This window comes from Nelusetta ayraudi, unplaced genomic scaffold (genome assembly GCF_046127955.1).
Source record: "Nelusetta ayraudi isolate G7.1 ecotype Tasmania unplaced genomic scaffold, CSIRO-AGI_Nayr_v1 ptg000002l, whole genome shotgun sequence".
Lineage (NCBI taxonomy): Eukaryota > Metazoa > Chordata > Actinopteri > Tetraodontiformes > Monacanthidae > Nelusetta > Nelusetta ayraudi.
In genome coordinates, this window is record NW_027466052.1 from 6,983,539 (window position 1) to 7,009,962 (window position 26,424).

At 43.1% G+C, this 26,424-nt stretch overlaps 3 protein-coding genes and 1 long non-coding RNA gene across 4 annotated transcripts; 2 read left to right on the top strand and 2 right to left on the bottom strand.

Moving 5' to 3' along the window:
* The first annotated feature begins 723 nt into the window (after positions 1–723).
* Positions 724–2,361, top strand: LOC142885088 (uncharacterized). Its single transcript, XR_012926250.1, has 3 exons — positions 724–837; positions 1,992–2,124; positions 2,262–2,361. It is a non-coding gene; the product is annotated as an uncharacterized LOC142885088 (long non-coding RNA).
* An 829-nt stretch (positions 2,362–3,190) lies between these two features.
* ca7 (carbonic anhydrase VII) lies at positions 3,191–9,384 on the bottom strand. The gene is made up of 7 exons (XM_076021184.1): positions 9,096–9,384; positions 8,316–8,513; positions 6,753–6,871; positions 6,446–6,541; positions 5,799–5,861; positions 5,540–5,695; positions 3,191–4,268 (listed from the first exon to the last, which is right to left on the bottom strand). The coding sequence occupies exons 1-7, from the start codon at positions 9,130–9,132 to the stop codon at positions 4,149–4,151; spliced, it is 789 nt and encodes a 262-aa protein (XP_075877299.1). The 5' UTR covers positions 9,133–9,384; the 3' UTR covers positions 3,191–4,148.
* Positions 9,385–10,812: 1,428 nt separating this feature from the next.
* LOC142885011 (lysozyme g-like) lies at positions 10,813–13,068 on the bottom strand. Its single transcript, XM_076021089.1, has 5 exons — positions 12,992–13,068; positions 11,877–11,954; positions 11,566–11,762; positions 11,338–11,488; positions 10,813–11,253 (listed from the first exon to the last, which is right to left on the bottom strand). Exons 1-5 carry the CDS (start codon positions 13,026–13,028, stop codon positions 11,117–11,119), a joined length of 600 nt encoding a protein of 199 aa, XP_075877204.1. The 5' UTR covers positions 13,029–13,068; the 3' UTR covers positions 10,813–11,116.
* A 3,568-nt stretch (positions 13,069–16,636) lies between these two features.
* nae1 (nedd8 activating enzyme E1 subunit 1) lies at positions 16,637–21,940 on the top strand. Its single transcript, XM_076020941.1, has 20 exons — positions 16,637–16,780; positions 17,129–17,232; positions 17,310–17,370; positions 17,454–17,484; positions 17,572–17,643; positions 17,922–18,001; positions 18,238–18,347; positions 18,642–18,751; positions 18,853–18,915; positions 19,024–19,087; positions 19,185–19,276; positions 19,379–19,438; positions 19,521–19,654; positions 19,807–19,882; positions 20,025–20,064; positions 20,159–20,245; positions 20,371–20,463; positions 21,011–21,125; positions 21,223–21,272; positions 21,381–21,940. Exons 1-20 carry the CDS (start codon positions 16,710–16,712, stop codon positions 21,488–21,490), a joined length of 1,623 nt encoding a protein of 540 aa, XP_075877056.1. The 5' UTR covers positions 16,637–16,709; the 3' UTR covers positions 21,491–21,940.
* The last annotated feature ends 4,484 nt before the right edge of the window (positions 21,941–26,424 follow it).

The following is a 26,424-nucleotide window of genomic DNA, read 5'->3' on the forward strand; positions in this document are numbered from 1 at the left end:
GAGCTCGTATCACCGTCTCATTCAATATTTCCTGTTCCTAAGAAGAAGAAAAAAAAATGTTGCCCGTTAAAGAAATATCAAGGCTACATACTTTCTGTAAAACACTCCATAGATCAAAGCCTTTATGTAATGCGAGTTGACAGCCGAGGATGGGATTACAGATTCTGACCCCTCTCCCAAGACAGCGGGACTCTGTTGACTTTAATTATGATAACAGACCACCAACGGTGGGCACCGGAGAAAGAACCTCCTCTCTTTTGCTCTGATTTATGGTTCACTTTAGTAAACCAAGGCCACCGCCTGACAAATTTAATATTGCCTGCCGTGTACAGACAGCCTATAAAAAGGCAGACGCGGCGGCCCTGTAGGTTGCAACAGTCGAAGCTGGAACGGGCCTTTACGCGGGTGAAGGCCGAGCCTTACCGCCCAGGAATGGACAGGTGTTGGTGCGTACGCCGCTGCAAATGGAGAGCGCTGTGACTTTTGCACCCGCGGCCACGCAAAATAGATAGCATAGCGCTAAGAAAAGACACACTAATGAAGACACAATCACATGCGTGTGAGGAAAGACGCGCCAGATGTATTTTCGGCCCTAAGTTTATTTTCTGGCGGGGTGATGGCGATGGATCTCTGGCTCATGGACAAGTAGCCGGGAGAGATATGAGCTAGCCAGGCCTCGTGTTGTTTTGCCTACGCCGTTTGTAACCATGGCAACCGCACCACGGGTCCGCGTCACCTCATTGCCAGATAAGTTCACAGTTCATGAGTTTATGGAGTGGCTTAAAAATGATTGAGTGCTCAGGGATGGGAACAAGAGATGCGTCCAACATTAGGCAGGTACAGTACTTTAGTTTAAGAGGAGCAGTTGTGCTAGCTTAGTGTTTTAACCTGCTGCAGCTCTGTGACTTGTAAACATTTCATGGGTCAGGGGCAATGGAGCTGTATTGTTGTCAGTTGATATGCCCTGTGGAGATATAAAACACCCCAATGAATAAAACCTATACATATATTATTTTTGCTTTGTTATTCCCCATCCTCCTACAAGCATCACCCTTAGTGTTGTTTGTGATTTCCTGCATTTGGAGTTTCACCCTATTCCCAAAAGGCTGATGGAAATATCTGACCCCCTGAGTCCCCAGAAAAGAGAATCTTCGCTTGGCTGAAAGTCCAAGAGGCAAAAGCTGAAAAACTACAAATAGTAGAGCTGTCACAACTTCTGACCACAGTTTACTGCTGCTAATTAGCTAGGTTGCTGCCATAATCATAGAGAACTTCACTTCCCCCAGTGATTAACGTGCCGTTTTTAGTCAATCAACTGCCTCTCAGATTATCAACTATAGACATTCTATACTCCATTAAGTATTTTCATGTTAGGTATTTTCCCTTACGAATGAAGACCAAGTCATGCCCAAATTTCTCTCTCCCTTTTACTTCTTCTCAGTTAAACAGTGAATCAGCGTTTCAAGAAAAATGTGTCAAAAATGACAGAAAAAACAAAAACAAACACAAAGATCATTTTAGTGAAATACATAGTTCATTACAGTTGCATTATCATCTTTGTGTCTTTTCACGAAATGAATATGAGTCACCTTACAGTATACTAAGAACAAAAAGGTCATAATTCTGTCTGACCAGCAACATCTCCCGCTGTTTGTTTGTCCTTGTTTGTCAAGCTTCCATTTCACCAGTTGCTCTGATGTTGCCGTGTCTGGGAAAAATCACTACAACGGGCCAATTGATATGGCGATACTAAAAATACATGTGACTGACTCTATTTCGGAAGCCTGACTGCTGTATCCCGTTACACGGCACATCGATTGTGGCTGATGATGGTGCGCTTGCTCAGGTATTCAGCTCTCAATGAAGCTGCCTGATGCTATTTTGAAGGGATTATTTGAGTGGGAATCACACACACACACACACACACACACACACACACACACACTTTTGTTCTTTAATTATTAACCGGCGAGTGGAATTTTTTTCCACAGCCATCAGCAGTTCTGTGGAAATGAAACCAGACGGGGAAATGCATCCTCTTGATTCAAACACAGTGGGAAGGAGGATGGACAAAAGCAAGGTCAAGTGTTACTTACTGATAGCAGCCTGATACATCCCCTTCCAGTGAGTTTGTGTGCTGCAGGCCGCCGTTATTCGATTTACTCCTACATTAAGCAGCCTTACATGCTGTACAGCTGTGTTGAAACATACGTACAGTTTCGGTTCATTGTGTTCTTTGTTTTTTTAAAAATGTCTATCAGGCAACAGAAAAAGGAGTCAGACGTCCTGCTGAATGCTACATAAGACAGGAAATGCTGCCACCTACTGGAACCTACGTGATTTCAACACATTTTAAGATGGGTGGGGACGGGCGAGGGGGGGGGCAAGGGACGGACCTTTGACAGGAATGCTGAGGTTCAAGGAGAACTTCAAGAAAAGCAACCCTCTTAAAAATGTTCTTGTTTAGTGAAGTTCGCATTTCTTTTGTTAATTTACTCAACGGACTATTTTGTTTTCATTTTCACATTTATTTATTTTTTTTTATCACAAATTTCACAACTGTTTCTCGGCCCAAGTATAATAATCCAGTTGAACCTGAATTTTAACGCTAATCTCTATTTACATTTTAGGTTTAAAAGTAACTTTCATATGACTAAGAATCCTGAATTGTAGCGTCAACATGCTGCCCTCTGCTGTAGCCACACATGATGGCAGTCTCTTGATAATTTCCACAGTCTAAACCACGAAACCTGAATGCATGGCCAATGAATACTTGATCCACGAGCCGAAGACTGTAAATGATTGAAATTGTTTACGGTCCCGGATTCTCCCATGACTTCAGTGCTCCAGGCTACATCCTGGCTACTCATTAGCTTGACCAGGGATTCACTGCTCCTGATTTGTGAGACCAAGCTTAATTATCTGCTCGATGTCAGATTTATTTATGGCATTGTTCATTAATACCTGTTGATATGCTCATGGAAAACCTTTACATGAAGTGGAAAAAAAAAACTGAAATGAAATCAGCCCACAGGTCAGATCAAAAAGCAGACTAAAAATGTTCAATTCATCCAGGGCAAATATCATTAAGAATTATGAGTATAAACTGCAAATACAACAATAAATCTAAATATTTAAAATAATACAAGAGTAAAATAAAGCAAATTGAATGTAAATAGTTGCATAAATATTTTATTTTAAGTTGCAAAATACAGATGTTTTCAAAACATTACAAAAACATTCAAAATTACATGTTTAATGCACTGTGAAATCTGCAGAACAATCATCACTACAGTGTGGGAGGGGAAACCTGAAACAAGTCCACCAGGACCTGCTTCAGCTTGAGTAAAGATCTTAAAAGAAAACAGATTCAGTGTTTGACTGCAACGACAAGTTCACTGGGATGTTGTCATGAATGCCACGGACGCGTAAACCCTAAAAACGGTGGACAGCTGTGGGTAGATCCAGATCCATGCTATATATAATAGACACAGCGGAAGGCAATTATCTCAGCTCTCACTGAACTCAAACTTTCCTGCCCAATCCGCTGACCGACATCCCAGCGACACCTCAACACGGCCTCCTGCTGGGATCCTTGGATTTGAAGAGACCTACGGCCGCGAGGACTGGGAATCCACCTGTAAGAGGCCTGGATCAAACTGGATCAGTGTATGAGCAGCCACTGGGAACCGGCAGATTGCGAAACGGTGTGATAGCAGCCGGATAAACAGCGGATTTCCATGGTGTCACCCTACCCCACAGCGCATAATCGAATCGCTCAAAGGCTTATCGCCGAGCTACGCAACATCCATCACAACCCGGGAGCACAGTTAAAGAGGTACAAACACACACCCAGAATTAAAAACCAAAGAGTGATTAGATTAGTAGTCTGATTATAGTTACGTCCCTTTTCTTTTCCTCTAAAGCTAATTCAAAGCTAATTCTCAGACAAGACACCACAAAAAGCTAAACATGAATCCCTGTGTGTTGGCACTTTGTCCTTAGAAAGTACGTACAGTATATGTTCATTGGAACGGCAAGACGTAGAAAAAAAACTAACCCCTCCAAAAAAAAAAAAAATCATAGCATTCACGGTTGTCTTCAAGGATCTTTGTTATGAGTTGAGCCGAGGTTCAGCTGAGGTTGTGTCAGTTGGAGGAACGCACTTTCCTGCCCTTGAGAGGCTGAGGCGGCCTGAAGTTGTTTTCCATTCGTGTCCTCTGATCCTCCTCCTCTGTGGTGAACAGCAGCATCCTAAACTTGCCCAGCTGCATCGCAACAAAAAGAACATTTTATTTTCAGTTAAAATAGTTGGGGTTCTTCATTTTTGGCACGGCATCCTTTTATTCTTTTTATGACATTCATCATATATATCTATTATATTCACAACTTCACTACAGTGGTTAGTTAGAAGTCCAATTTTTGTGTTACTCTTACGGTTATTTTCATTGGATATTATTTACACAATGCTGTGCACCCGTGTCTCTATTGGCTATCTGCTTTTAATTAGTTGACCCTAGAGGGATAACGAAAGTTTCATTTAAAATTAGATAATCTATATCATAAATATATCATCTGAATCACATAAGATGTTGGCTATAAATACCCACATGAACTATTGAAATCCTATTACAATTTATTGCTACAGATTATAGGCTTGTCTACTGGGAGCAACTGACACCCAATTCTAAGGTGTAACTGAAGCCACAAAGACTAGAGACCAAATGTCGACTATTTCGATCCAATGCGGCTCATTAGTTTTGTTCTTTCTGGAGCGTTGGAACAACAACAAAGCTCCTTATTCATCATGATTTATTACCATGTCCACATCTTTAAAAAAAAAAAAAAAACTGCTAACATTAGTAACAAGCTGGGGGCCCCATGCCCAGACGGTATATGAAAAACAACATTATCCCCCGTTGTGTAAGAACATTCCCCTACTGGGTTTGCATGCTAGCATTTTTCGATTAAAGCCGGCTAGTCAACCATCCATCAGAAAAGTTCTACAGGGTGATTGGGGGGGCGGGATCAAAGGCTCAAGCCCTGGGGTCACGTGCCGCGTGGGACTTACTTGCATCGGCGGGCCAGTTAAGCGTCACGCGAGGGCTCGGCACGCAGGTTGCGCAGAGGCACGGCCCCATTTCCCAGATAAAAGTGACGTGAGGAGATCAAGCAAGTGCAAGAGTCTAATCCAGACGCTTGCAGCAGTCGCCACAGGGACGGCTTACGGGGAGGCCCTGCGGCATCCCATTAAGTCAGCTCAACGTGTCGACAACCTGAGCGCACCGAGTGTGAACTAGCGGGCTGAAGAATCAGACGGACGAGAACAGGTCGGTCTCGGACGTGGCGTCTCCTATTTGCGCTGTTCGGAGTCACGACTTTTACCAGTGTTTTGGCCACAGAAGGCAGAAGTTCATCTTATCCAAACACTTTGATTAAAAACACAAACACAACGGCCATCACTCAGCAATCCCTCAGCGCCACGTGCAGCGTGCACTGAATGAAAATGTTTGCACAGCACAAACGCACGCGCACACACCTGTTTTTCCGACACCGCAATTGGCTCTTTCAACACAATCCAGATGACGCTCTCGTGCAGAGGGGGCGTGGTCAGCGATCCTAGGTAGGTCCAGTAGTGGAGGCTGCTGGGCAGGAGGCACTTTGGGTTGAAGCTCTTGAAGTCCGTGACGGTACCCTGCAGCACAAGCACCAGGACAACGTTGCCCGCATTACTGGAAAGGAGATCTCAAAGACTGGCTGAATCTCTAATGAACTTCTGCAAGGATTAGCGCACTTGCCTTGAACTTCACCATGTACAGAGCGTCTGTTATCATGTGGAGCCACCTGTGATCCTCACCGGTCTACCGGAACAGACAAGACAGTTTTGTTTTCTTTGAAAAGTCACTCCAGTCTCCCGTCACTTTATTAGGTAAACTGTCCAAAAGCTGAACAGCCAATTACATGGCAGCAACTCTTGCATTGTGGTGAGGACGATTTGCTCAAGTTCCGACTGAGGAAGAAAGGGGATTGAAGTGACCTCCCTCGTATGTGGTAAACATGGTTGTTTCACAACTAAGTGCTGATCGATAGCAGAGTCAACCCTGATAAAGAAAGTACCCAGTGAGCAAATTGCCTTGTTGACGTAAAGGGGTCAGAGGTCAGAATGTGCAGGCTGGTTGGAGACCATAGAAAGGCATCAGCTTTGTTTCCTGCTTACTCCTTTTTGGATAGTGAGTGTTAAAAAGAAAAAAAAAAAAAACACAGCAGTTGGAGCTGGAATTCAGCTCTTCTCTGGCTCTGATATCTGCCCTGGGCTTGAGGTAGCACTCACAGCCGAGGTCATTAAACAGACGGAGTGGAGAAGTAAAGCACAGCGACCGGAGGTGGAGCTACACAACATCACACGCCATCACAAATGGCAAACCAGCAAAACGAAGGTCTTTACCTCCAAGAAGATTCCCAGCACAGCGAGTCCATCGGGGGCTTCCGCCGCCTCCCCAAATGTCCTGTACTTGACAGCGTTCCAGTGCACAAGGTGGAGCTGGTCATGGTGACAGACATAAACAGAACGAAATGGTTGCACTGGTTTAGTCACGGATGCACACTACATTAAAAAAAAAAAAAAAATCAAAAACTGATGCATGTGAACCGAGGAGAGACTGTTCACATGCAAATTCACATGTCTGAGAAGAAAATGTCACACAAGAATCAAGCAGCACACTGGAAATGGGTTTCCCATCCCAGACACGGACCTCTGACGCGTAGGTCCTTCCATCGACCGTGTGCTCGGAACCTTGGTGGTTTTTTCCACCCCAGTGGAAATGGAACTGTTTGAGTCTGTAGGGGTTGTCCAGAGGACCCCCGTCGATCACTGCACCAGGAAAACAAATACAAAATTCAAATTAAAAAAAAAAAATGCAAAGACGACAACAGACGCCTGTTACCACACACACAAAAAAAACTCAACCCGGGAACACCCGGCAGGCAGCCCGTATTGAATTTCTCACTTTAAGCTGAGACATAAGCACTTAGAGGCAGACGGCCTCCCATGCAAACAAATCCATCATGAGTGAGCGCCGTGCGGCAGGAGCTTTGGTTTGAGACCACAAATAGCCAATCCATCCCTAAATAAAGCGGCTTTAGAGCGCCGGCCACCTTTGGAGAGGTGCGTTGGTTCAGCTTCGGTTTCTGGTCCAACAGGCAAACAAGAGACAAAGATTCCATTATGAGGACGGCCCGGGGGCTTTTTTTCCGAGGCCACTTCTTTGCGCTGCTCAGCCTCGTCTGATTGTTATTCACTGTGATGCTGCTGACATCCTTATGAAATAGAGGCCACTGTGGTCCAGGCTGGATTAGCTAGCTAACACTCTGTGGTTATCTTGCGGTACAAAGTCCCATAACTATTGACCACACCAATTGTGTTTGTTCCTTTACTGTCACTAGTACTACAAATGATGTAATAAATTGTTTCCCATTGCCCAGAGCTGGCTGAGTGCTGAGTCATAGGGTGACAATATTGTAATTTATGATGCTTTCATCTAACAGCCTGGGGATAAAGATGTATACTGCCACTAAGTATCTCTCCAGCTAGTGTAAGGACAATACTTCCTATGGATGGGATTTGTTTGTACCTCATAACAATTTCAGAATATGGTGATGAAGGGCAGATGCAAGCCCCAAGCAGCAAGCTAAAAATCAGCAAGGGCTGGTAGGTTTGGATCCACTGATGCACAAATGAAGTGCACGCGACACGGAGCACGACGGGTTCCTTCTTCGGTTCGTCGTCTCCAGTGACAGCTGTGTTCTGAGTGTTTCTGAGCTGGTTATCTATAATGACGGGGCGCTCTGGCGTGGATCCACCCTGTGACAGAAGCAAACAGGGCCACAACAAACGCTGACGTCACCTCCGGTTATTACTTGTTTCTCGCCCAAGCAGACAGACGGTCATGCCGTGAAAGTGCTGGGGGCTCCACTTCAGCACAGCATAGTCACAAGTTCATTTGAAAACCGTTTATTATTCTCCGTAATGCGCATGGTTTGCACTCGCTTAAAAACAAGGTGATGGTGCCGGCAGACAAGAACAACTTGGAGGCAGGACAGCCACCAGACTGTGACTCACCCGCGATAAAAGAGGCAATTAACAATCAGCGAAGGCATAGGTCACACTGCAACGCTCCTGCCAGTAGATTATTGTTTACCCTTCACTTTCTCCACATCTAGAAGGGCGAGACCCAAACTTAGACTGAGGTGATTTCTTTTTTTTTTCTTTTTTTTTAAGTTTGAAATTGCGAGGAAACTCCAACACACACACTCACCTGAACGGTCGTCAGAGTCATCAAACTCCACAACGACAGAGTGCCCGTTGTTGGCGATGGTTTTGGAGGTGCATCGGTCGTACTTCAGGACAATGGGGCCCAGGCCGGCGTCGTGAGAGGCCTGCTGAGGGACGATGTCGATGGGAGACTGCCGCGTCCCCTGGGCGATGGGGAAATTTTCGTGCCACAGTGAAGGACCTTAGAGCAAACCATATATACAAAAAAAATACATGTGCTATGAAAGGTTTGGCTGTAATTGAAAAAGGGATCCCCAGGTGTTAAAAGAATGTCCCACTTGGACATTCACACTAAACTCTCTCATTTGTTTTTATTTCAACTCAGCCAGTTGCTATTCTGCAGTTCCAATCTCAAAGTGAGGTGTGTTTCTCAGGAAGAAGCGAGAGTTTAAGAGAGAGAGATTATGGGATGAAATGTTATGTCTAACGCACCACAACAAAATGCAGCATGGATAGCGCATTCATCAACGTTCACTTGTTCGTTGGTTGCTTGCCTTTCCAGGACGCATGACGCTGATGCATTGACACGTTCCTCAAATAAGGGATTTAAAATCCAACTGGAAAATCATGTGAGGAATCGGCAGCAGACATCCTTTTAGGCGCGTGGCGAATCTCTAGCACTAAAACTATGTGCGCGTTCGAGGCGAAACACGCGACACCGCGACGAGCCCTAATCGATCAATTATCAGATCCAAACGTTTCTTGCTGCCCGGATGCCTGTGTGCCCGCGGCGAGTGCGCGCGATCAGCCTGTCGGGTCTTACCGTCCTCTTTCCCGTATCCCCACTGATTCCCCGTCATTGTCCTCGCTGGTGGACTCAGGACGCTGGAAGAAGGTGACACTTCAGCCGTGCCAGGACGCAGTGACTGGGACTAGTTCGGCGGCCGCAGTGGGGAGGATCTAATCGTCTCCTTTATGATCCGCCCCCTTCAGGGCACACCTCCCCAGTCCACCTGTCCGAGGTTTTGCGCTAATCTCGGCTAAAGTCTCTGCATTAGCGCGGCTCCATCTCCTGGCGCGGATGACTGAAACCGCCGTGAGCACGTGGAGAGATGGATGCAGTGGCGTTGTGGATATTATTCTTATTCGGGGCTGAGCCTCAGCGAAGTCCTGCTCAGATCTGATTATTATTATTATTATTATTATTATTATTATTATTATTATTACCCGTTTTCGGCGTCGAGGGGAGAGCGTGAAGCCTTGCTGTAATTTTATTTTATTTCAATCGTGTTCTTATTTTTTATTTGAATTTTATTTGAACATTTTCAAAAAGTGCTGATAAGTTAAAATTTTAGATGCAAGAAAAATATGACAATTTTTATGAAATAGTTTAGAAGGCCTTTACTTTGGAACCATCTCATTTCAGGGGGCAAACATCAGTTTAATTGAGACTTGACTGAAGAAAAACCTTTCTTTTTTAATAAAGCTTACAATTAAGCTGCTATTGGCCTAGACAGCTGAAGGAGATCTTTCTCTACCACTAGAGGGTATGTTTCTAAGTGCATTTGGAGCCACTGTCTCTTTCCTTCTCTACCAGAACTCCTCTTTTGCCTGTTCACATAATACTGCGCTAAAACGCATACAGTACACAAGATACTGCCATGGTCTCTGTATCTCCCCAGCAGGTGATGAGCAAAACGTCAGGAACCAGGAGCCGGAGAACCCAGTCCAAATGGTCTCAGTCTCATGACTTAACCTCACTAGCTGAGTTAAAGAATCAGGACTTCTTGAATTAATGTGATCTTGTCCCACCAAATGCATTTTTTTCTATATTAACTAAGTAACCTTAACAGTCTCCAACAATATACATCACTCTACTTAATTTTATTTATTTTGTATTATTATTACTCAGGCTTTACAGTCTGCACACAGTCAATAGTCAGCAGCATCCAGAAAATAGGAATGCACACATTTTACATGAAAGTACACACAAAGTGTTCAGAACAACTGCTAGTGTTAAAATATTCTTTTACATATAAAAATGAAGTAAGTATATAGTTACATTTTTAACATGGTGCTGAGTTCTGTCATGACATTTTGATTTAAAATGGCTAATTAATAGCCATGTGTCTGTCTTTCAACTTGTAGCTGTTCTACTTGTGTCAATGAAAAGATTGCGCAGCTCATAACAACCACACTAAATCCTATCTTCTTTTTTTTATCATTGTCTTACGAGAAGTAGTAGGAGGAGAGGATTATCACATGATGTAAAGATCCAGTTCCCTCTCAGATTCAGTGCAAAAAATCTGGCCTTTGTAACCGTTTTAGTTGTTCTTGGTGGTTGAGGCCAAATTAGGCTGCGAGTTCATTGGCTGTTTGCAGCTCTGACGACATTCTTCAGCTTTTGTAAATGCTTATCTTTTGAAAGTTTTAACTTCATGCATTGTATTGTAAAATGTTACATTTTGTGGTAAATCTGGACATAGATCTGCACATACAAACCAAAATTCAACAAACCCAAATCAACACTTTAATACTGCACAATGTGAGGGTTGCAACAGCAACAGAATGTGTTCATTTAGAAATATTTACAGACAGAACAGAAAAATCTTTCAGCTGTGGTCTGTTGTTCACATATTTCTATTTAAGTGTGTTGTTTTTTGGTTTTTATAAAAGAGGCAATTGGGCAGTTTTTGTGACAGAAACAACCAAGGCCAGCCAGTGAGACAGCAATCCTCATATAGCTAAGAGGCAGGAAGCTGCAGCGGCTGGGCCAAGGGTTATCCCTGCCCCAACCACCACTACCCCTGCCACTATCCCTGCCACTATCAATATAGATACACCTTAGAAGCTAAAATTTCTTTTGAACCACTGAGCTCTGGCAACAACATCATTGGAGTAGTCTTGGCCAGTCGTATATTCATCCACACGTTCATAGGAATGAACTGATCCATCTCCCATATTGTAGGCTGCAATCCCACCTGTAAAAGTCCAAAACCACTCATGAGAAGAAACATTAACAGGTTGAGAAGGGAGAGAAGGGTAATGTTGCTCTGCTGGCAAACCTTTCAGCTTCTGCTCCTTAGACCATCGAGGAAACTTCTCGCTGATCTTTTCGATGAAGTCAACCAAGATGCCAGTGGCTTGGTAAACGTGTTCGTAGCTGTCCCATTCACCGACTACTTCATGATTACTTCCTTTTTCATCCATATCAATCTGCAGATTTGACAAAAACACTGTTGCTGAAATATGACACACTTTAGAAAGATGGAATATGAGCAGCAAGTTACAACCTGCATGAGTCCAAAGGCTTTTCCATAATCTCCAAGTCCATCTTGAAGTGTGTTTCCAGCCCTGGACTCTCTGGACATGATGGCAGCAATGAGTGCAGGATCCACTCCATGTTCTTCTGCAACTTGTTTGATTATATCCTTGTACTTCTTCACTCTCTCTTTATCAGTCTTAGCCATTGTGTGTGATGCCTCGACACCTTCGGAGAGAAATTAACGACAACAGATCTGATTAAACTTTTAAAAATTCCCTGAAACATTATGTAGACATAAACAGTGTTTGGGATTTTTTTCCCCCCTAAAAATATATTTACCACAGCATTTAAGTTTATCTTGGTTGGCAGTTTCTCTTGAGGCCCCACTTGTTTCCACGTCGTCGAGGTCTGTTTTGCCTGCAAGATATGGATTCACATCCATTTTCATCAGCAAACCAAAACACAGATGCACCATCAGAACTGGTCACTATCTGACATCGTCTCTATACTTTCTTGAACTTTCTTGACTCTCTTATTCCTGCATGCCATCCTTACACTGTTGGTCACTGACGAATAAAATTTCAATGCCCTGTTTATGTCACATACATTACAGGAATGACAATAAAACTACCTTAAACCTTGAAGCTTGAACCATATTCATCCCTAATGTGTTGCTGTTATGTCATTAAACTGGCCAATCATTGAAAACATATGTAAAGGATTTGTAAAGGAATGTGAAGATATGTAATGTGTTTTCAATCCATCTGCAGGAACTCATTAATTATGGTCTTTTTTTTTTTTTTTTTTAGTATTGCACTGATCAAATACTCTATTGTGTAGTCTAAAAATTTAGAACTGCATGCAGGGGACATTGATTATTTATTTTATTTATTTTTTGAAAAGTCAATAAATAACTTGTAGTAAATGTAGCCAGTAAATGAAGCCAGTTGGAAACGTGCTGTAGGGGTGATGGGTTATTCTTTTTAAATTATCACAATAAAAATTCATTCAAAGAGGGTTTTTTTTTTCATTACACATATTCAAAGGTATTCAAAATTATTGTAACTCTAACATAGTAGTGACAACTTCACCAATAAGAAATGGCGTGTAGGCGGGGTGAAGTGAGAGATAAGGCTATCTTCTGACTGGGGAGGCCTACTAAAAGCAAGGCCAACAGCCTTTAACTGTAACTGTAACTACTGTATGGTTTATGTATAGTTTATTCTTTTATTCTTCTATTTTCACTTTTTGTATTGCTTTTTGACTGCTGCAACAGTCTAGTTTCCCAATTTGGGATCAATAAAGTTCAATCTTATCTAATCTAATCTAATCTAAATAACACTACTAAAATAATATAATCATAAGCACACAATTAAGTAAAACGTGAATTGACAGAAAGAAATATGTGACAAGATGAAAAGAAGTAAGAAAATGAAACAATGGACAACACTCACTCATGTTTCCTGTGTCTGTTGCCAATGAGTTCCCCATTGCGACTGTGCCTCTCCTTCCTCCTTCCGCTTCATAAATCGTCAACCCTCCCCCCCCAATCCCCACACACACACACATACACACACACACACACACACACACAGTCCCAAAGAAAAATGCATGTGAGGTCAATTGAACACTCTAAATTGTCCATAGGTGTGCATCTGAGTGTGAATGGTTGTTTGTCTGTATGTGGCCCTGCGATGAACTGGCGACTTGTCCAGAGTGTCACCCTGCCTTCACCCTAAACAGCTGGGAGAGGCTCTAGCAGACCCCCGGGACCCTGAGCTTGGGAATAAGCAGGTATAGAAAATGAATGAATCAATGAATACATTAGTGGTTCTCAAAGTGAGGTCCAAGGACCACAAGAGGTCACAGAAAGCCCAAAAGCCTATGCCTATTGTTGTTGTAATACATATAAATATATAAAATATAAACTGTTCTTTATTACAAAAGTGCAATGCAAATTATCTGAACTTTAAATATCAAAAAAAATGCAAACCTAAGTAAATAGAATAGTTAAGACCAAATCAAAAGAAAAAATGCCACAATATATAATATAAAACATTTAATGGTGGAAATAAATATTGTCAGATGAAATACAAAATGTATAGCTTTTCATACAAGCAATTTATTAGTATTATTATCATTAGGCTATTATTATTATTCTTTGACTGTCAGTCTGCCTTCCTTCATAGGATTCATCATGGCTTAATTGTTACCTTAGTTAGCTGTGTTAGTTAGGGTTGCCACCTCCCAGAGTTACAAATCCGGGACATCTCGATCGGAGCTGTCTCAAGTCTGTCGAGGGTCACCGAAATATACGGGACAAAGTGAAGTGCGTCCTGTATCAGTTCATTACGGGACAGGTTTTTTTAGGTGCCAAATACGGGACAATCGCGTATTTTACGGGAGTAGACCACAGACGGAAATTAAATGAGGTTTTGTCATTTTTCCCTAAAATAAAAAATTAAAAAAAAATAAAAACGGGACAAATTGTGTCCCGGGAGAGATTGTATTTTCCCGGGACATGTGGTTAAAAAAGAGAACAATTCTGGGAAAAACAGGACGGGTGGCAACACTAGTGTTAGTCTCTACAGCAGACCTTGGCAAAGAACGGCCCGCGGGCCACTGGCCCGCTGTGTGTCTCTGTCTGGCCGCGTGAGGCAGTCATAAATAACGCGATCTACCGGTCGATCGCGAAGGTAGTTTGCCTCGATCGCATGGAGAGACAGAGTCGCGAAGATACTTCCGCGTGTCCGCTGGACTTCAGCGCAATTTCCCACAATAACTCTTCTTCATGTTGTATGCACAAGCAAGTTTTGGCAAGTTTGCAAACTGTGACTGAAAGTGTGACGTGATCAGTATCGCTTGTCGCGCGGTACGTGTTCAGGTGCAGGCTGAAGGCAAATGGGGCGGGGTCCTACAAGGGGGGCGGGGTCCTACAAGGGGGGCGGGGGGGGGGTCTGCTGCTGCGGTGTCATGTCGTTGCAAATTGCGCATCGTTGTCGTTGCTGTGGTGTACATTCTTGCAGCCCTAGGAGGCCCCCTAGTGGCCGGGGCCCCCAGCAACTGCCTGGCTTGCCTGTCCGCAAGCACCGCCCTTGCACACACACACACACACACACACACACACACACACACACACACACACACACACACACACACACACACACACTTTTTAAAAAGGCAGTTTCGGTCCCCCGCAGTTTTTACTGTCCAAAAACGATGTTATGTTACGCTATATTAAATAGAGACAGGTCAAGCACTAGGACCCAGCGGAAAACGGCCACTCTAGCTGAAGCCTGTTTCCCTTGAGACCGAGAGAAGAGAAGAGCCCCAAGCTCTTCGATTGGCTCTGCCGTTTCTTGCCAATAATGTGTGATTGGCTGTCCCCGCTGTCACTCCATCTGGTTAGCAACAGCGCCAGGACTGCTTTCCGGTGGAAAAAAGAAAAAGAAAAAGAAAAAAGAAAGGCGTTGCTCATCATCGCTAGAGTCCGTCTTTAGCTATCTGCTACTTTAAGTTGTTGACATGTTGGGCGTTTGTTCTGCCTGGATCACGTCAGGTAGAAGGATTTTAATATCAGAGGTTTCATTTACATTTACATTTGAATGTGTGTCTGTGTGTGCGTGTGTTTGTGTGTTAATTGGTAATTAGGCGCAACCTAATTGATGTCCAAAAAAAGAAAAATGGACATAAGACATGTTTTCGGTAGCTTTGGCTAAGTTGATCACTCACTTCAAATAAAATTGATGATCACTACTTACATTGAATTATGGATATTTTATTCAATTTCTCCCCTCCTGTGATATTCCCTGGTCCATTTGATCCGCCCACCACTTGGGTGGTCCAAACATTTGAAATGATTTCATTTCATTTTCACATATACCAGTCTGCGGTAATCTATCCATTTATATGCCCGAGTGTAACTATAGTCAAAGTAATTCAGAATTTCTGCTTATTTTTTTACTAAAAAATAAGGTATCATTTTATGTATACGAGGTCACTTGACCATACATACCAAAAAGAAGTGTTGGTGGTAATTGTGGCAATTGGAAAGAGAGATTGAAAGAGTTTGAGATTTAATGAAAAGTTGGAGTTTTTTTTGCATGTGAAATTTCTGTATGACAACTTTGTATGTAAAAGCCTCTAGGCTGTGGTTGTACACATATTGCTTTCGTATTGCTTTGAGGTGGTATCAGTTGAAGTTCAAGATAAGGACAGTTTGCATAAATGACCTTTATATGAGCGTTGTGTCATGTTACATGAACCTATACTGGTGAATTATTTTAAACACATATAGTGGTGGATGAAAAGAAGCAAGAAAATGTAACAATGGACAACACTCACTCACCTTGTCCTGTATCTGTTGCCGTTGAATTCCCCTTGCAACTGTGCATCTCCTTAGTATCAAAACTTAAACAGTCAAAACAAAAGTGAAACAAAATTCCTTCAAGATAAGGACAGTTTGCAGAAATAAGCGTGGACTCTGTGTGAGTGTCGTCATATTACATGAACCCTTACTGGAGAATTATTTTCAACACATATAATGGTGGAAAACATGTTTTGGACATCTCATGCATTTGTAATGTACTGCGTTGTAATCAGAATCAGTCTTAAGTCTCCATTTTATTATAGTGCAGTTGCCAACGTTTACTCACATGCTATACATACAATGTTCCAACCAGCCAAGAACTAAATGTATGAGCAAGATCCTTTGCTTGCAACACATCGACAGTACAAGAAAAACTACAAGAATTTAGTTTTCTTATTTTCTTATTAATAAATTCAATTTGTTGTGTGATGCAGCCAAAACAAATTGGCACACACACACACACACACACACTAAATTGTATGGCAAATTTATGACAGTAACAGTAAATGGGATTGAGTAAAGTGTCATGGGTGTCTGAAAACTTATGCCAATGGTAAAAATGTAACTATATATGAAAGATTATTATTGTGGTGTATTATTATGATATGCAACATATCAAATTTACATGATAATTGACGTTACAAATATACTTTTTTAAAACTACAAAATATATTTTATATGCATTTATTCAGCCGACGCGTGAATCTCAAGTGAAAAATCTGTATCGAAAGTGCGAGACGAAGCTCACACACAAAATAAGATTTTGTCGAATCTGGTGAGGAGGAAGTGAAGAGGAACTTACCATGTCCTGTCACAGTCGAAAAATGGCGGCCACCAATGCATCCAAACAACAGAAATACGACCGGCAACTGAGGTAAACACATGCACTCACTGTGACCGAGCTCACATAGAACTCGTGTGTTTCTTAACTATGATGTGGATTAGATTGAGACCACGAGAGGCCTGCGGTATAGCCATGGAGGCTAACGTTAGCACCTACTAGCTCTGCCATGTCCGTCAAAAGAGCACCTACAAAGCTGCCAGAATGTCATGAAGGCTAACGCTGTAGGTTGTTTTGTTCTTAATTGGGGCTTTGACTTTGCGTTTGCTGGCTGTTCAGAGTGAGTGCAGCAACTGTGTGGGCATAAACCCCTAGAAAGCTAGCCGACCCATCACTGACTAGCTCATTGTCGTCTCAGACTGTATGTTGATGTATTTTTAGACTGTGGGGCGATCACGGTCAAGAAGCCCTGGAGAACGCGCACGTTTGTCTCATCAACGCCACAGCAACGGGAACGGAGATACTGAAGAACCTTGTTCTCCCTGGTAAACTATTGTGGCGACGCATCACGTATGGCAATGCAATCAGAGCTGACGAATAGAATTATCGATATGTCTTCCAGGTATCGGGGCATTCACCATAGTTGATGGACACATAGTTACAGGGGATGATGTTGGAAATAAGTAAGGCGTCGCCTTTCCACTTTTTGAAATAGCTATAGTTACATGCAAACTTTAATGACCAACATTCTGATCTTGCTTGACAGTTTCTTCCTCAGCAGCAGCAGCATTGGAAAGGTATGTTGTGAGGGGCTGATCCCTGTCTGTGTTGTCTTTTTAGTCTTTACTAGTTTTCCTTTTGTATGACAAGACTTTCTGTTTTAGAACAGAGCACAGGCTGCCACAGAGCTGCTGCAGGAACTAAACACTGATGTGTCTGGAAACTTTGTTGAGGAGGTTGGTGTCATTCAGCTTTGCCCTAGTTGCCTTGGTTATTTACTGAATTTAATTTTATTGAAGCACATGTCTCATATTATGACAACAGTTCTAATGCTCAAAAAACGTTTGTGGATGCACAATTTCAAAGGTGCACCACATTGTGCACGCCTAATTTTTATGGTTTTTAGCTCTGTGAATACAACACACACACACACACACACACACACACACACCGACCTTTCTCAGCACCCTGACTGTGATTATGATCTGTCCTGTGTTTTCTTTCATTGCTGCAGAGTCCAGACAGACTTCTGGACATTGATCCCGAGTATTTCCACAGGTTTTCACTTGTCATCGGTGTCCATCTGCCAGAAAGGTATGTGATGTAAATAAGACCTTACAACAACATGGATGTCTCTGCCTGCAAATGCAAAAATTGTGGCAAGCTGATGTATATTTAGCATTTTAAACATTTTAAATGATCATTTATGGTCACATTGAGATTTGTTTTTAGTAGCTTGAAATGTGTTTTTTAAATCTACTTTAAATTTGTTGTGTGTAAATAATTAGTTTTTTATTTTACTTTACTTTATTCATAATCATTATTAACAGGACATGTTTGAGACTCGGCGCTGTTCTGTGGAGCGCCTCGGTACCATTCCTGGTCTGTAAAAGCTACGGCCTGATTGGCTACATGAGACTGGTGGTGCAGGAGCACACAGGTGAGTCCCGACGCTTGAACTTAATGAAGTATGAATTTCCATTTACCTGATGTCCAATGTATACACGTGTAAGTCTTCTAGTCCATTAAATCCAAAGAACCAGTTGTGCACACACTGACACGTGATGTGAAATGAAATTCAAATTAGTTTCATTAGATTAAAAACACTTGTTGTAACTTTAAATGTTGATTGAAATGCTGCATTTATTTAGGTTTTCTTGCTTTGCCATTGAATTATGTTTGATAGGTCTTAGTTGTTTATCAGATTGATGATTTTCATTGCCTTTCTTTTCAGTGATTGAATCTCACCCCGACAATGCTCTGGAGGACCTGAGGTTGGACCAGCCTTTCGATGAATTTAAGGATCATGTTCAGTCCTATGATCTTGACAGCATGGAGAAAAAGGTGTTTGTTTTTGGTGGCAGCTCATTTGCCTGTGTGTCATTCTAAACTAAGTCAACTTTACATGCCTTCCATTCATCATTGCATCCTTTTTTGTTGCATAGGATCACAGTCATACACCGTGGATTATAGTTATGGCAAAACTCTTGGAAAAATGGCTCAGTGAGGTAACCATTCGTCAGAAGAGACTCCCTATCGCTAATATATACATCGTCAGATTGTGCCCATTTGTGCAATTCAAAACACTATCGCTTTATGTGTTTATGCCACTGCAGCACAACAGCCAGCTGCCCAAAAACTACAAAGAGAAAGAGACTTTCAGGCAGTTTTTACGGGAAGGTATCCATGGACATTTCACTGCAACTTTTGCATTGATTGGCTTTGAGGCATAAATTCAAAGTGTCTACTGATTAATTGTCACTTTATGCTGCTTTAGGTATTCGAAAGAATGAGAATGGTGTTCCAGAAGATGAAGAAAACTTTGAAGAAGCCATTAGGCATGTCAACACCGCTCTGAACCCCACCAAGGTGCCTCATCTCAGATTCTTTTCATACTTTTCCATTGATCCCGAGTCCTGTACTGGGTATTATCCATTAATTGTGAAATCATTATCTTTTTGTTTTCTGCAGATCCCTAATGTGGTGGAAGACCTCTTCAGTAGTGACCAATGTAGCAATATAACATCAAAGGTGCTGCTCTTTTTAATATGTATTTGTTTTCCAGAGCAAAGGATAGTTGTTCTTGACCTTTCAGTTAATTTATGCGTTTCAGAGCTCGCCATTCTGGGTGATGCTGCGAGCTGTGAAGGAGTTTGTTCAGAACGAAGGCGGTGGAAACCTTCCCGTGCGCGGAACTATCCCAGACTTGATGGCTGACTCTCAGAAGTTCATAAATCTTCAAAATGTGTAAGATCAAAATGTTTAGGTTTCAGTGCTACGCTTCATTATAGTCCTTAAATTAAAATTCAAACATTCATTGTTCCCAAAATAGACTTTGTTTGAGTGAGGCTGTTATTTAGTGAGTGATTTGCCAATTGTTTTGTTGTGCACTGCTTTAGTTACAGAGAAAAGGCCATCCAGGATGCAGCGGCGGTTTCAAGACATGTTGAATATTTACTGCAGTCTGTAGGAAAAGTGAGTTCTTGTTTATTTTTTTGTGTTTTTCTAAAGAAATGTTTTGTATTTTACTTAAGAGTTTGACATATTATTTTAGTTTCCTTTATAACAGAATTATTTCTATTTATATATTGTGACTGAAAATGTACTTTCTCCTCAGCCTCCCGAGTGCATATCTGAAGCTGACACAAAATTGTTCTGTAAGTAAACCCTGCTGTACTGTACGTGTCATTAAAATGAAAGTCACTAACCAACAGAGCCTTTCACTGACCATCAACTTGTTTTTCTGTTTAGGTAAGAACGCATTCTTTCTACGGGTGGTGCGCTGCAGATCTTTAGCTGAAGAATACAGCGTGGATTCTGTGAATAAAGAGGAAATTAGTAAGTTTGGAGCACGACATATTCTGTCATCTTATCTGCAGCCTAATTTTAGAATCTGCTTTTTTCCAATGATGACAAATGTAAACCATGTTCACCTGGTAATCAGTGCACCTGCTTGTCCTCAGCTTCGTGCATGGACAATCCAGACAGTGAGATGGTTTTCTACCTCATGCTTCGTGCCGTCGATCGCTTCTACCAGCAGCACTCCCGATACCCAGGTACAGCAGTGGTTTCCTCTTAGACACTGAATCATTTTTTGGTTGTGTGTTGATCTTTAATATGCTGTCGTTGTGGTTTCCGCACACGTTTTATTTTATTTTTACCTTCATATAATGAAAAATGAAGGAAGATGAATTAATTTTGAATTTTGTTGTTGAATAAATTGTATTAAATTAATTATAAATAAGGGCCTATCTGTTTATTTTACTTGTATAATTTCCAGAGATAAAATTCCCTTCAAAAATTCTACATCCATCTTTTTCAACATATGTCCTCACCATCCACCAGGGTGCAGCAGGGCCAGGATGGACCATGTGCCGCCACCTCTGGCCAATTAGAGAAATGCATACATGTGTGAAAGCTGCTTTAAATCTTAAAACTGTATTTTTCCCCTCATTGCAACCAATACCAGCATCACGGTCTTGAAAAGGCCCACATATTATCTGAGAGGTTCCCCCACAGATAATGACCACACACCACATTTCAGGAAAAAAAAAACCAGAAGAATTATTTAATTTTAACCTTTCTTCAATCGTTCTTCATCAGGAGTGTACAATTACCAGGTGGAGGAGGACATCAGCAGGCTGAAGGCCAGTGTGAACAGCCTGCTGCAAGAGTACAACCTTAACGTCAACATCAAAGACGACTACATCCACGAGTTGTAAGTCGTGGCAATCCACAAAGCGCTCTCCAATGATGCATTTGTATACAGCGTGCTAAATATTTATCCCCTCATCCCTGTCTGAATTCCTCTGCAGCTGTCGATATGGTGCAGCTGAGCCGCACACAGTTGCCGCATTTTTGGGAGGTAACAACTGTTGCATTATTCCAGAAACTACAGTTTCTAATTTGTATAACATGATTATGTTGTGCAAATAGATAAACCTTTTCTACTTCTTTCACTGTTACTTTGCAGGTTCTGCTGCGCAGGAGGCCATCAAAATCATCAGCCACCAGTTTGTGCCTTTCAGCAACACTTTTATCTACAATGCCATGTCACAGACCTCCGCCACCTTTCAGCTGTAAATACACGGGTTTTGCAGAGCATGTTTGTTTTGGTTCAAAATCAATGCAGATATGTGGAGGCTTGCTGTAATAAAAAAAACAAACAAACAAAACTGTAAACTGCAGCAGGAAGATTTGAGGGTTGTTTTTTTTGCACCAGAATGGGACAAAATACTCACACATATACAGGCTGATGGTTCTTTTGTGCTGAAAGTGAAAGGTCGGGAGCCTCTTGAGGTCTCCTTTCATGTCCAGAGTGCAACATGCAGAAGATTTTGTCTCTTTTTTTTCTCGCTAACATTAAACATTAACGTTCATGCTGTTGTTTCCATCTTTGAAACCCATGATGTACGGATCCTATTGAATTGTAGCAGCACTTTGTATACTTAAGTCATGACTTGCTTTTAATTTTATTGTGTTTGACAAAGTAAAACACTTGTTTGGTTAAAATAAAAATATATAAATACTTAATTTGATGGTGTTAATTTACTGGAATTCAACCGTCCCTCTACTTATCTCCTGCGTTCTGGCAGGAATTTGTGTCTGTGTCTTCCAATATGATGCTGTGAATGTTTTTTCACCCAACACTAGAGGGCGCCCCTTCATTCGTTTTTTCCACAGATCAACGTTTACTTCAAGTCATTTTTGACCATTGACCAATTGGTCTGTGCTGGCCATTGGACACGGGCATGTTTTGATGCAATCACTCACATTAGATATTAACTAAGATCCCGTTTCCCATGACCTCTGACTAATGCGCCTCAGAAGGCACAAATCACAGCGTTTTGCTTCAGCAAATATTTTCATGCGGTGCCCTTGTGTGATGTAACTATTTGGCTATATTTTGTCTTCATTCTTGCAGAATATAAAGTTTGCATCAGGCAAAGATTGTAAAAAGAAATCCATTCTGGCCAGTTTTTAGCCAAGCAGGAATCTGTCACATACCGACACGCTCAGTGTGAGAGGGATGGGACGTCTTGCCCAAGAGGCACTCTGGCCGTCTTGTAAATAACTATCTGAACGTTTTTTGTTGTCGCCATCCAGCACTCCCTGAAGTTTATAACATAGCCTGAGCAGCTCTGTTCGACTAAAGCAAACAGATGACTGGCAACCTCTGCCTCAAAAAAAATAAAGCACTTAACAAAACATATACAACCTCACTACAACCATGAGAGACGGCTTTTGGTTCTTCTTTGTGCTTTGTCACCATCTTGTCCACATCTTAAAGTAAAAGAGGAAAACTGACAAAGTAGAAGTTTGGTTAAATCAAACAACAAAGGCCCAAGTTGTATTTTCTCAGTGAGACACAACAACTGTTGATAAGAAGGCCGCTCTCTTTGGTAATCATCGCTGAGACTAGTTCAGTCTGCTGTTCTTGCTCTGTTTTTGCAAATCTCTGGGTTCTCATTCTTCTCAACCCCTTCCGTCCTCCTAAACATCATGTGACGAGCGCCGTTCCCACTTGGAATAAATCATCTGTGCGGCTGTCCCTCCAGAAGACGCTTCCAAGACGCTGCAGCTGTGTGTGTGTGTGTGTGTGTGTGTGTGTGTGTGTGTGTGTGTGTGTGGGGGGTGGGGGGTGGGGGGGCACCAGGTCACACTCACAAGTTTTGACTCGTATGTTACCAGACAATTTGCATACATCTGTGTCAGCATCGCGGCTTCCCCGATGCGCCCTGACAAACAAGGCCACCAACCAATGTGTCAGAGATGTCAAAAGATGTCACAGAGAACAGCATCATCACTTTGCATTATTTGAGCTCGGAGTGTAATTCAAAGCCTGGGCTCCTCCTCCGTTTCACACGGCTCTGCCTCCTCTGCTGCGTCTGTGTATTATCAGGACGGCGGCTTGCAGACTTGCAACGGCTTTATCTCGGGAGCCGCAGGAGGAGCCTGACAATGGGTGCGCGCCGATTGCGGGTGTCCCCTTGTATGTGCGCGCGCGGAGTAGGGGGTGGGGGGAGGAGCTTGTCGTTAATTCTGAAATTGATCTGTAAATCAGAGGTGTGGCCCGCAGGGGCGCCGCGCTGGCAACTGGAAGCTCTGGGCTGCGCAGTAAAAAGGTGGAGGAGGGGCCTGGCTGAGTAATCCTGGGGAAATGGACGCAGTTGGCCAGTTAAAGTGTCAGAGCGGCGGTCACATCTACAAGGACAGTGGCGCTCCGTCATTGGACTGAAGGTTGGTTGTAAAAAAAAAAATAATTATAATAATAAAAGAAGAGGCCCTGTATGAATGAATGAATGAATGAATAAATAAATAAATAAATAAATAGAGACAAAGTGTTGAGGAGTAAAGTGGTGAAAGTCAGCCGCACGCTGTGGTCGGAGGAGAAGATCTTGTGATGGCACGCGGCCGTTACCTTGAGCCTTTCACCGAACCAGAGACCAGCCCACCTGGTCATGTGGGGGACTTGAATTGAAACCAGCCTGCCAGAGCAAGGCGCTCTGTGTGTTTTCTGCGAGGCTACAGGAGGCCGGCATACTTGAAACCTCCGAGGGGTCCGCGGAAGGGCCTCCCCATTCTTCCTACAAACAGATGGAGCAGTGACAGAGGAATGTAAGGCAACGCACGCAGGCCGGCGCGAGCGTGAAAGGGGGGAGGACGTTGCGAGATAGAACAGTTTTGTGCTCAGTTGTCGTTTTTTTTCCCAAGTCGTCGGTGAGATCAGATCAGTCGTCCGGTTTTAACACTGCATATTAATGGTTGAAAAAAACATTATTTTTTTTTTAACAACTGAGAGCGCCACTTAGTCTCATCCAAGCTTCGGGCTTTAGCTAGGAAAACAAACAGGCAGCCAAGTAACTGTAGGAAGCGTTGAAACAGCAGAGCGCAGCACGTCAGCATCGATGGGAAATGTGAACCACGGCTGCCACCAAGGCCACGCCACGGTCTGTGAAGACCTCGGACCCCTCAGCTTGGGGCGTTTGGCCAACAGGATCTGTGATCCGCGTTCCATGCATGAGCTCTGCAGTCTGAGCTCGCCTCCCTTTAAAGGGTGGAGTCGCCCCAGCTGCCAGGCCTTAATGGTTATATGCTTTCCAGATGCATTGTTAATGAGGTCATGTAACTGAGAGGCTTGGACACTTAACATCCATCCAATCTGATATATATATATGTAACATTTTCTGGAGGGTATGTGAAGAACTTTTTTTTTCTTGTTAGATTATTATGTAGGGTACAACATGTCGGTGAGGTGTGTCCATTCTGCTATTTTGCATCCTCAGTGATTCATTGATCATCAACCCTTGAACATGCGACGTACATGTCTGTCACACTGCATTTCTATCATGTGAGCCATGTGACAAAATGCATATTAAAAAATCTGGATAATCTATAATTCGCGATATGCACACACAATTAGTATTGGTAGTTAATGAATGAAGTAAATAAGGGAATGGGGGCAAATGTCACAAATCAAAACAAATTTCCATCGCGTGATTAGGAGTCGCTTGTGTCACGTTTTCTCCCGCTCCCTCGCTCGCAGGCTCTTCGCTGACTCTCTTGTCCGGGCCAAAGTCAGTGGAGACAGACGTTTAATTGACTCACTGTCTGTTCTCGTTCGTCCTCAGTCCAGTCTGAGAGGATGTTCCATTAGCAGTGAGGCCCTGGCCGAGTCTGGAAGTTGATGGGGTCAGAGATTCAAGCTGCCCCCTCCCCTCACTCCCTCTCTCTCTCTCTCTCTCTCTCTCTCTCTCTCTCTCTCTCTCTCCTCTCTCTCTCTCTCTCTCTCTCTCTCTCTCTGTCCCTCTCTCTCTCTCTCTCCCTCTTCCTTGTGGTATCTGGGTGTCATGTTACAGTCTGACAAATGCACACTTACAGACACACACATCAGCGTACACACACATACCCTTGTGTGTGTGTGTGTGTGTGTGTGTGTGTGTACCTCCACCGGTACAAAAAATATGGAATGCGGGATATTTGGACATTATCTGCAGGAAAAAATCCCCCCAAAACCCATATTGTTCAAACAATTATGCACATTTATACCTCAGGCATTCCCTTTGTTCAACGTCAGACAATATCGCCTCCGTTGTGGCATACCATCGGAGGTTCATAATCGCTTTTGGTGCTGGTCTTATCACTGTGGTCGCACTCTCAGACATTCTCCTCGACGCTGGGATCAGTCAGGAACAAGGCGGCTGCGATTGCCCGTCGGGAGTGCAGCCGCTGTGCTCTGTTTGTGCTTCATGCCTTTGCGAGACGCCACTCGGCCTCAGTGAGGTCGGGACAAGCCATTTCCTCGCCGCAGCGGAGCGCGGAAGATGTGTCATGCCTGGAGAGTGGGGTTTAAAGTGATCCCAGAGGAATTCCTGCGTGAGCCGTCGGCCTGCGCGCTGAAAACAATTCCCCCCTCGACACGAAACAGGCAAACGTCACGATGAGGGATGCGCGCATGTGTCCCGGCTCATTTTTCAAGGCAAAATTAATGAGGACCACCTGTTTGTTGAGGCCGCCGTACTTGAGAACACGGACGCGTAGAAGTATGTCAGCAATGTGTGCACGGGGAGCGAAGGTTAGTGACGCACGGCCCCCGAACGAATCGTTACGAGTCGTTTTGCTGACCAATGAGCCAGGATTTTTTCCCCATTTCTCTGTTGGCTCGTTTGCCAGCTCCTCCGCTAGCTAGCTAGCTAATTGCAAATAAGAAACCACACAACACGCCACTGTTGTGCGGCAGTTGTTCTAACTGCAATTGTGGAAATACTTCAGGCCAATGACTTCATTTTCCCTTCCGGTAAAATCGACAGCTCTGGTTCCTCATCTCAGCTCAGCTCCTCCTCTCTGGAAGTTGTGAGGTGTGAACACGCACAAATCGCGCAATCAGTCGCTCAGTGTAGCGCGGATCCGCTCGCAAAAAACAACAGAAAAACATAATTTTGCCATTTGAAATCAGTGGCTTTCTTAAGCACATGCGAGTGCCCGCAAACGGATTTCTGCACACGATGGCTGACTGA

What these genes read in the sequence shown, in the direction of transcription:
- ca7 (XM_076021184.1), bottom strand. Translation starts at nt 9,132, where the DNA reads ATGACGGGGAATCAGTGGGGATACGGGAAAGAGGACG. An exon ending in GGGATACGGGAAAGAGGACG is followed by an intron (nt 8,514 to 9,095) that starts GTAAGACCCGAC and finishes GTTTGCTCTAAG; the next exon opens with GTCCTTCACTGTGGCACGAA. An exon ending in GAAGGACCTACGCGTCAGAG is followed by an intron (nt 6,542 to 6,752) that starts GTCCGTGTCTGG and finishes CACCATGACCAG; the next exon opens with CTCCACCTTGTGCACTGGAA.
- nae1 (XM_076020941.1), top strand. Translation starts at nt 16,710, where the DNA reads ATGTCCTGTCACAGTCGAAAAATGGCGGCCACCAATGCATCCAAACAA. An exon ending in TTGACAGCATGGAGAAAAAG is followed by an intron (nt 18,752 to 18,852) that starts GTGTTTGTTTTT and finishes TTTGTTGCATAG; the next exon opens with GATCACAGTCATACACCGTG. An exon ending in GCAGCACTCCCGATACCCAG is followed by an intron (nt 20,464 to 21,010) that starts GTACAGCAGTGG and finishes GTTCTTCATCAG; the next exon opens with GAGTGTACAATTACCAGGTG.
- LOC142885011 (XM_076021089.1), bottom strand. Translation starts at nt 13,028, where the DNA reads ATGGGGAACTCATTGGCAACAGACACAGGAAACATGA. An exon ending in AACAGACACAGGAAACATGA is followed by an intron (nt 11,955 to 12,991) that starts GTGAGTGTTGTC and finishes CATATCTTGCAG; the next exon opens with GCAAAACAGACCTCGACGAC. An exon ending in TAAGGAGCAGAAGCTGAAAG is followed by an intron (nt 11,254 to 11,337) that starts GTTTGCCAGCAG and finishes GGACTTTTACAG; the next exon opens with GTGGGATTGCAGCCTACAAT.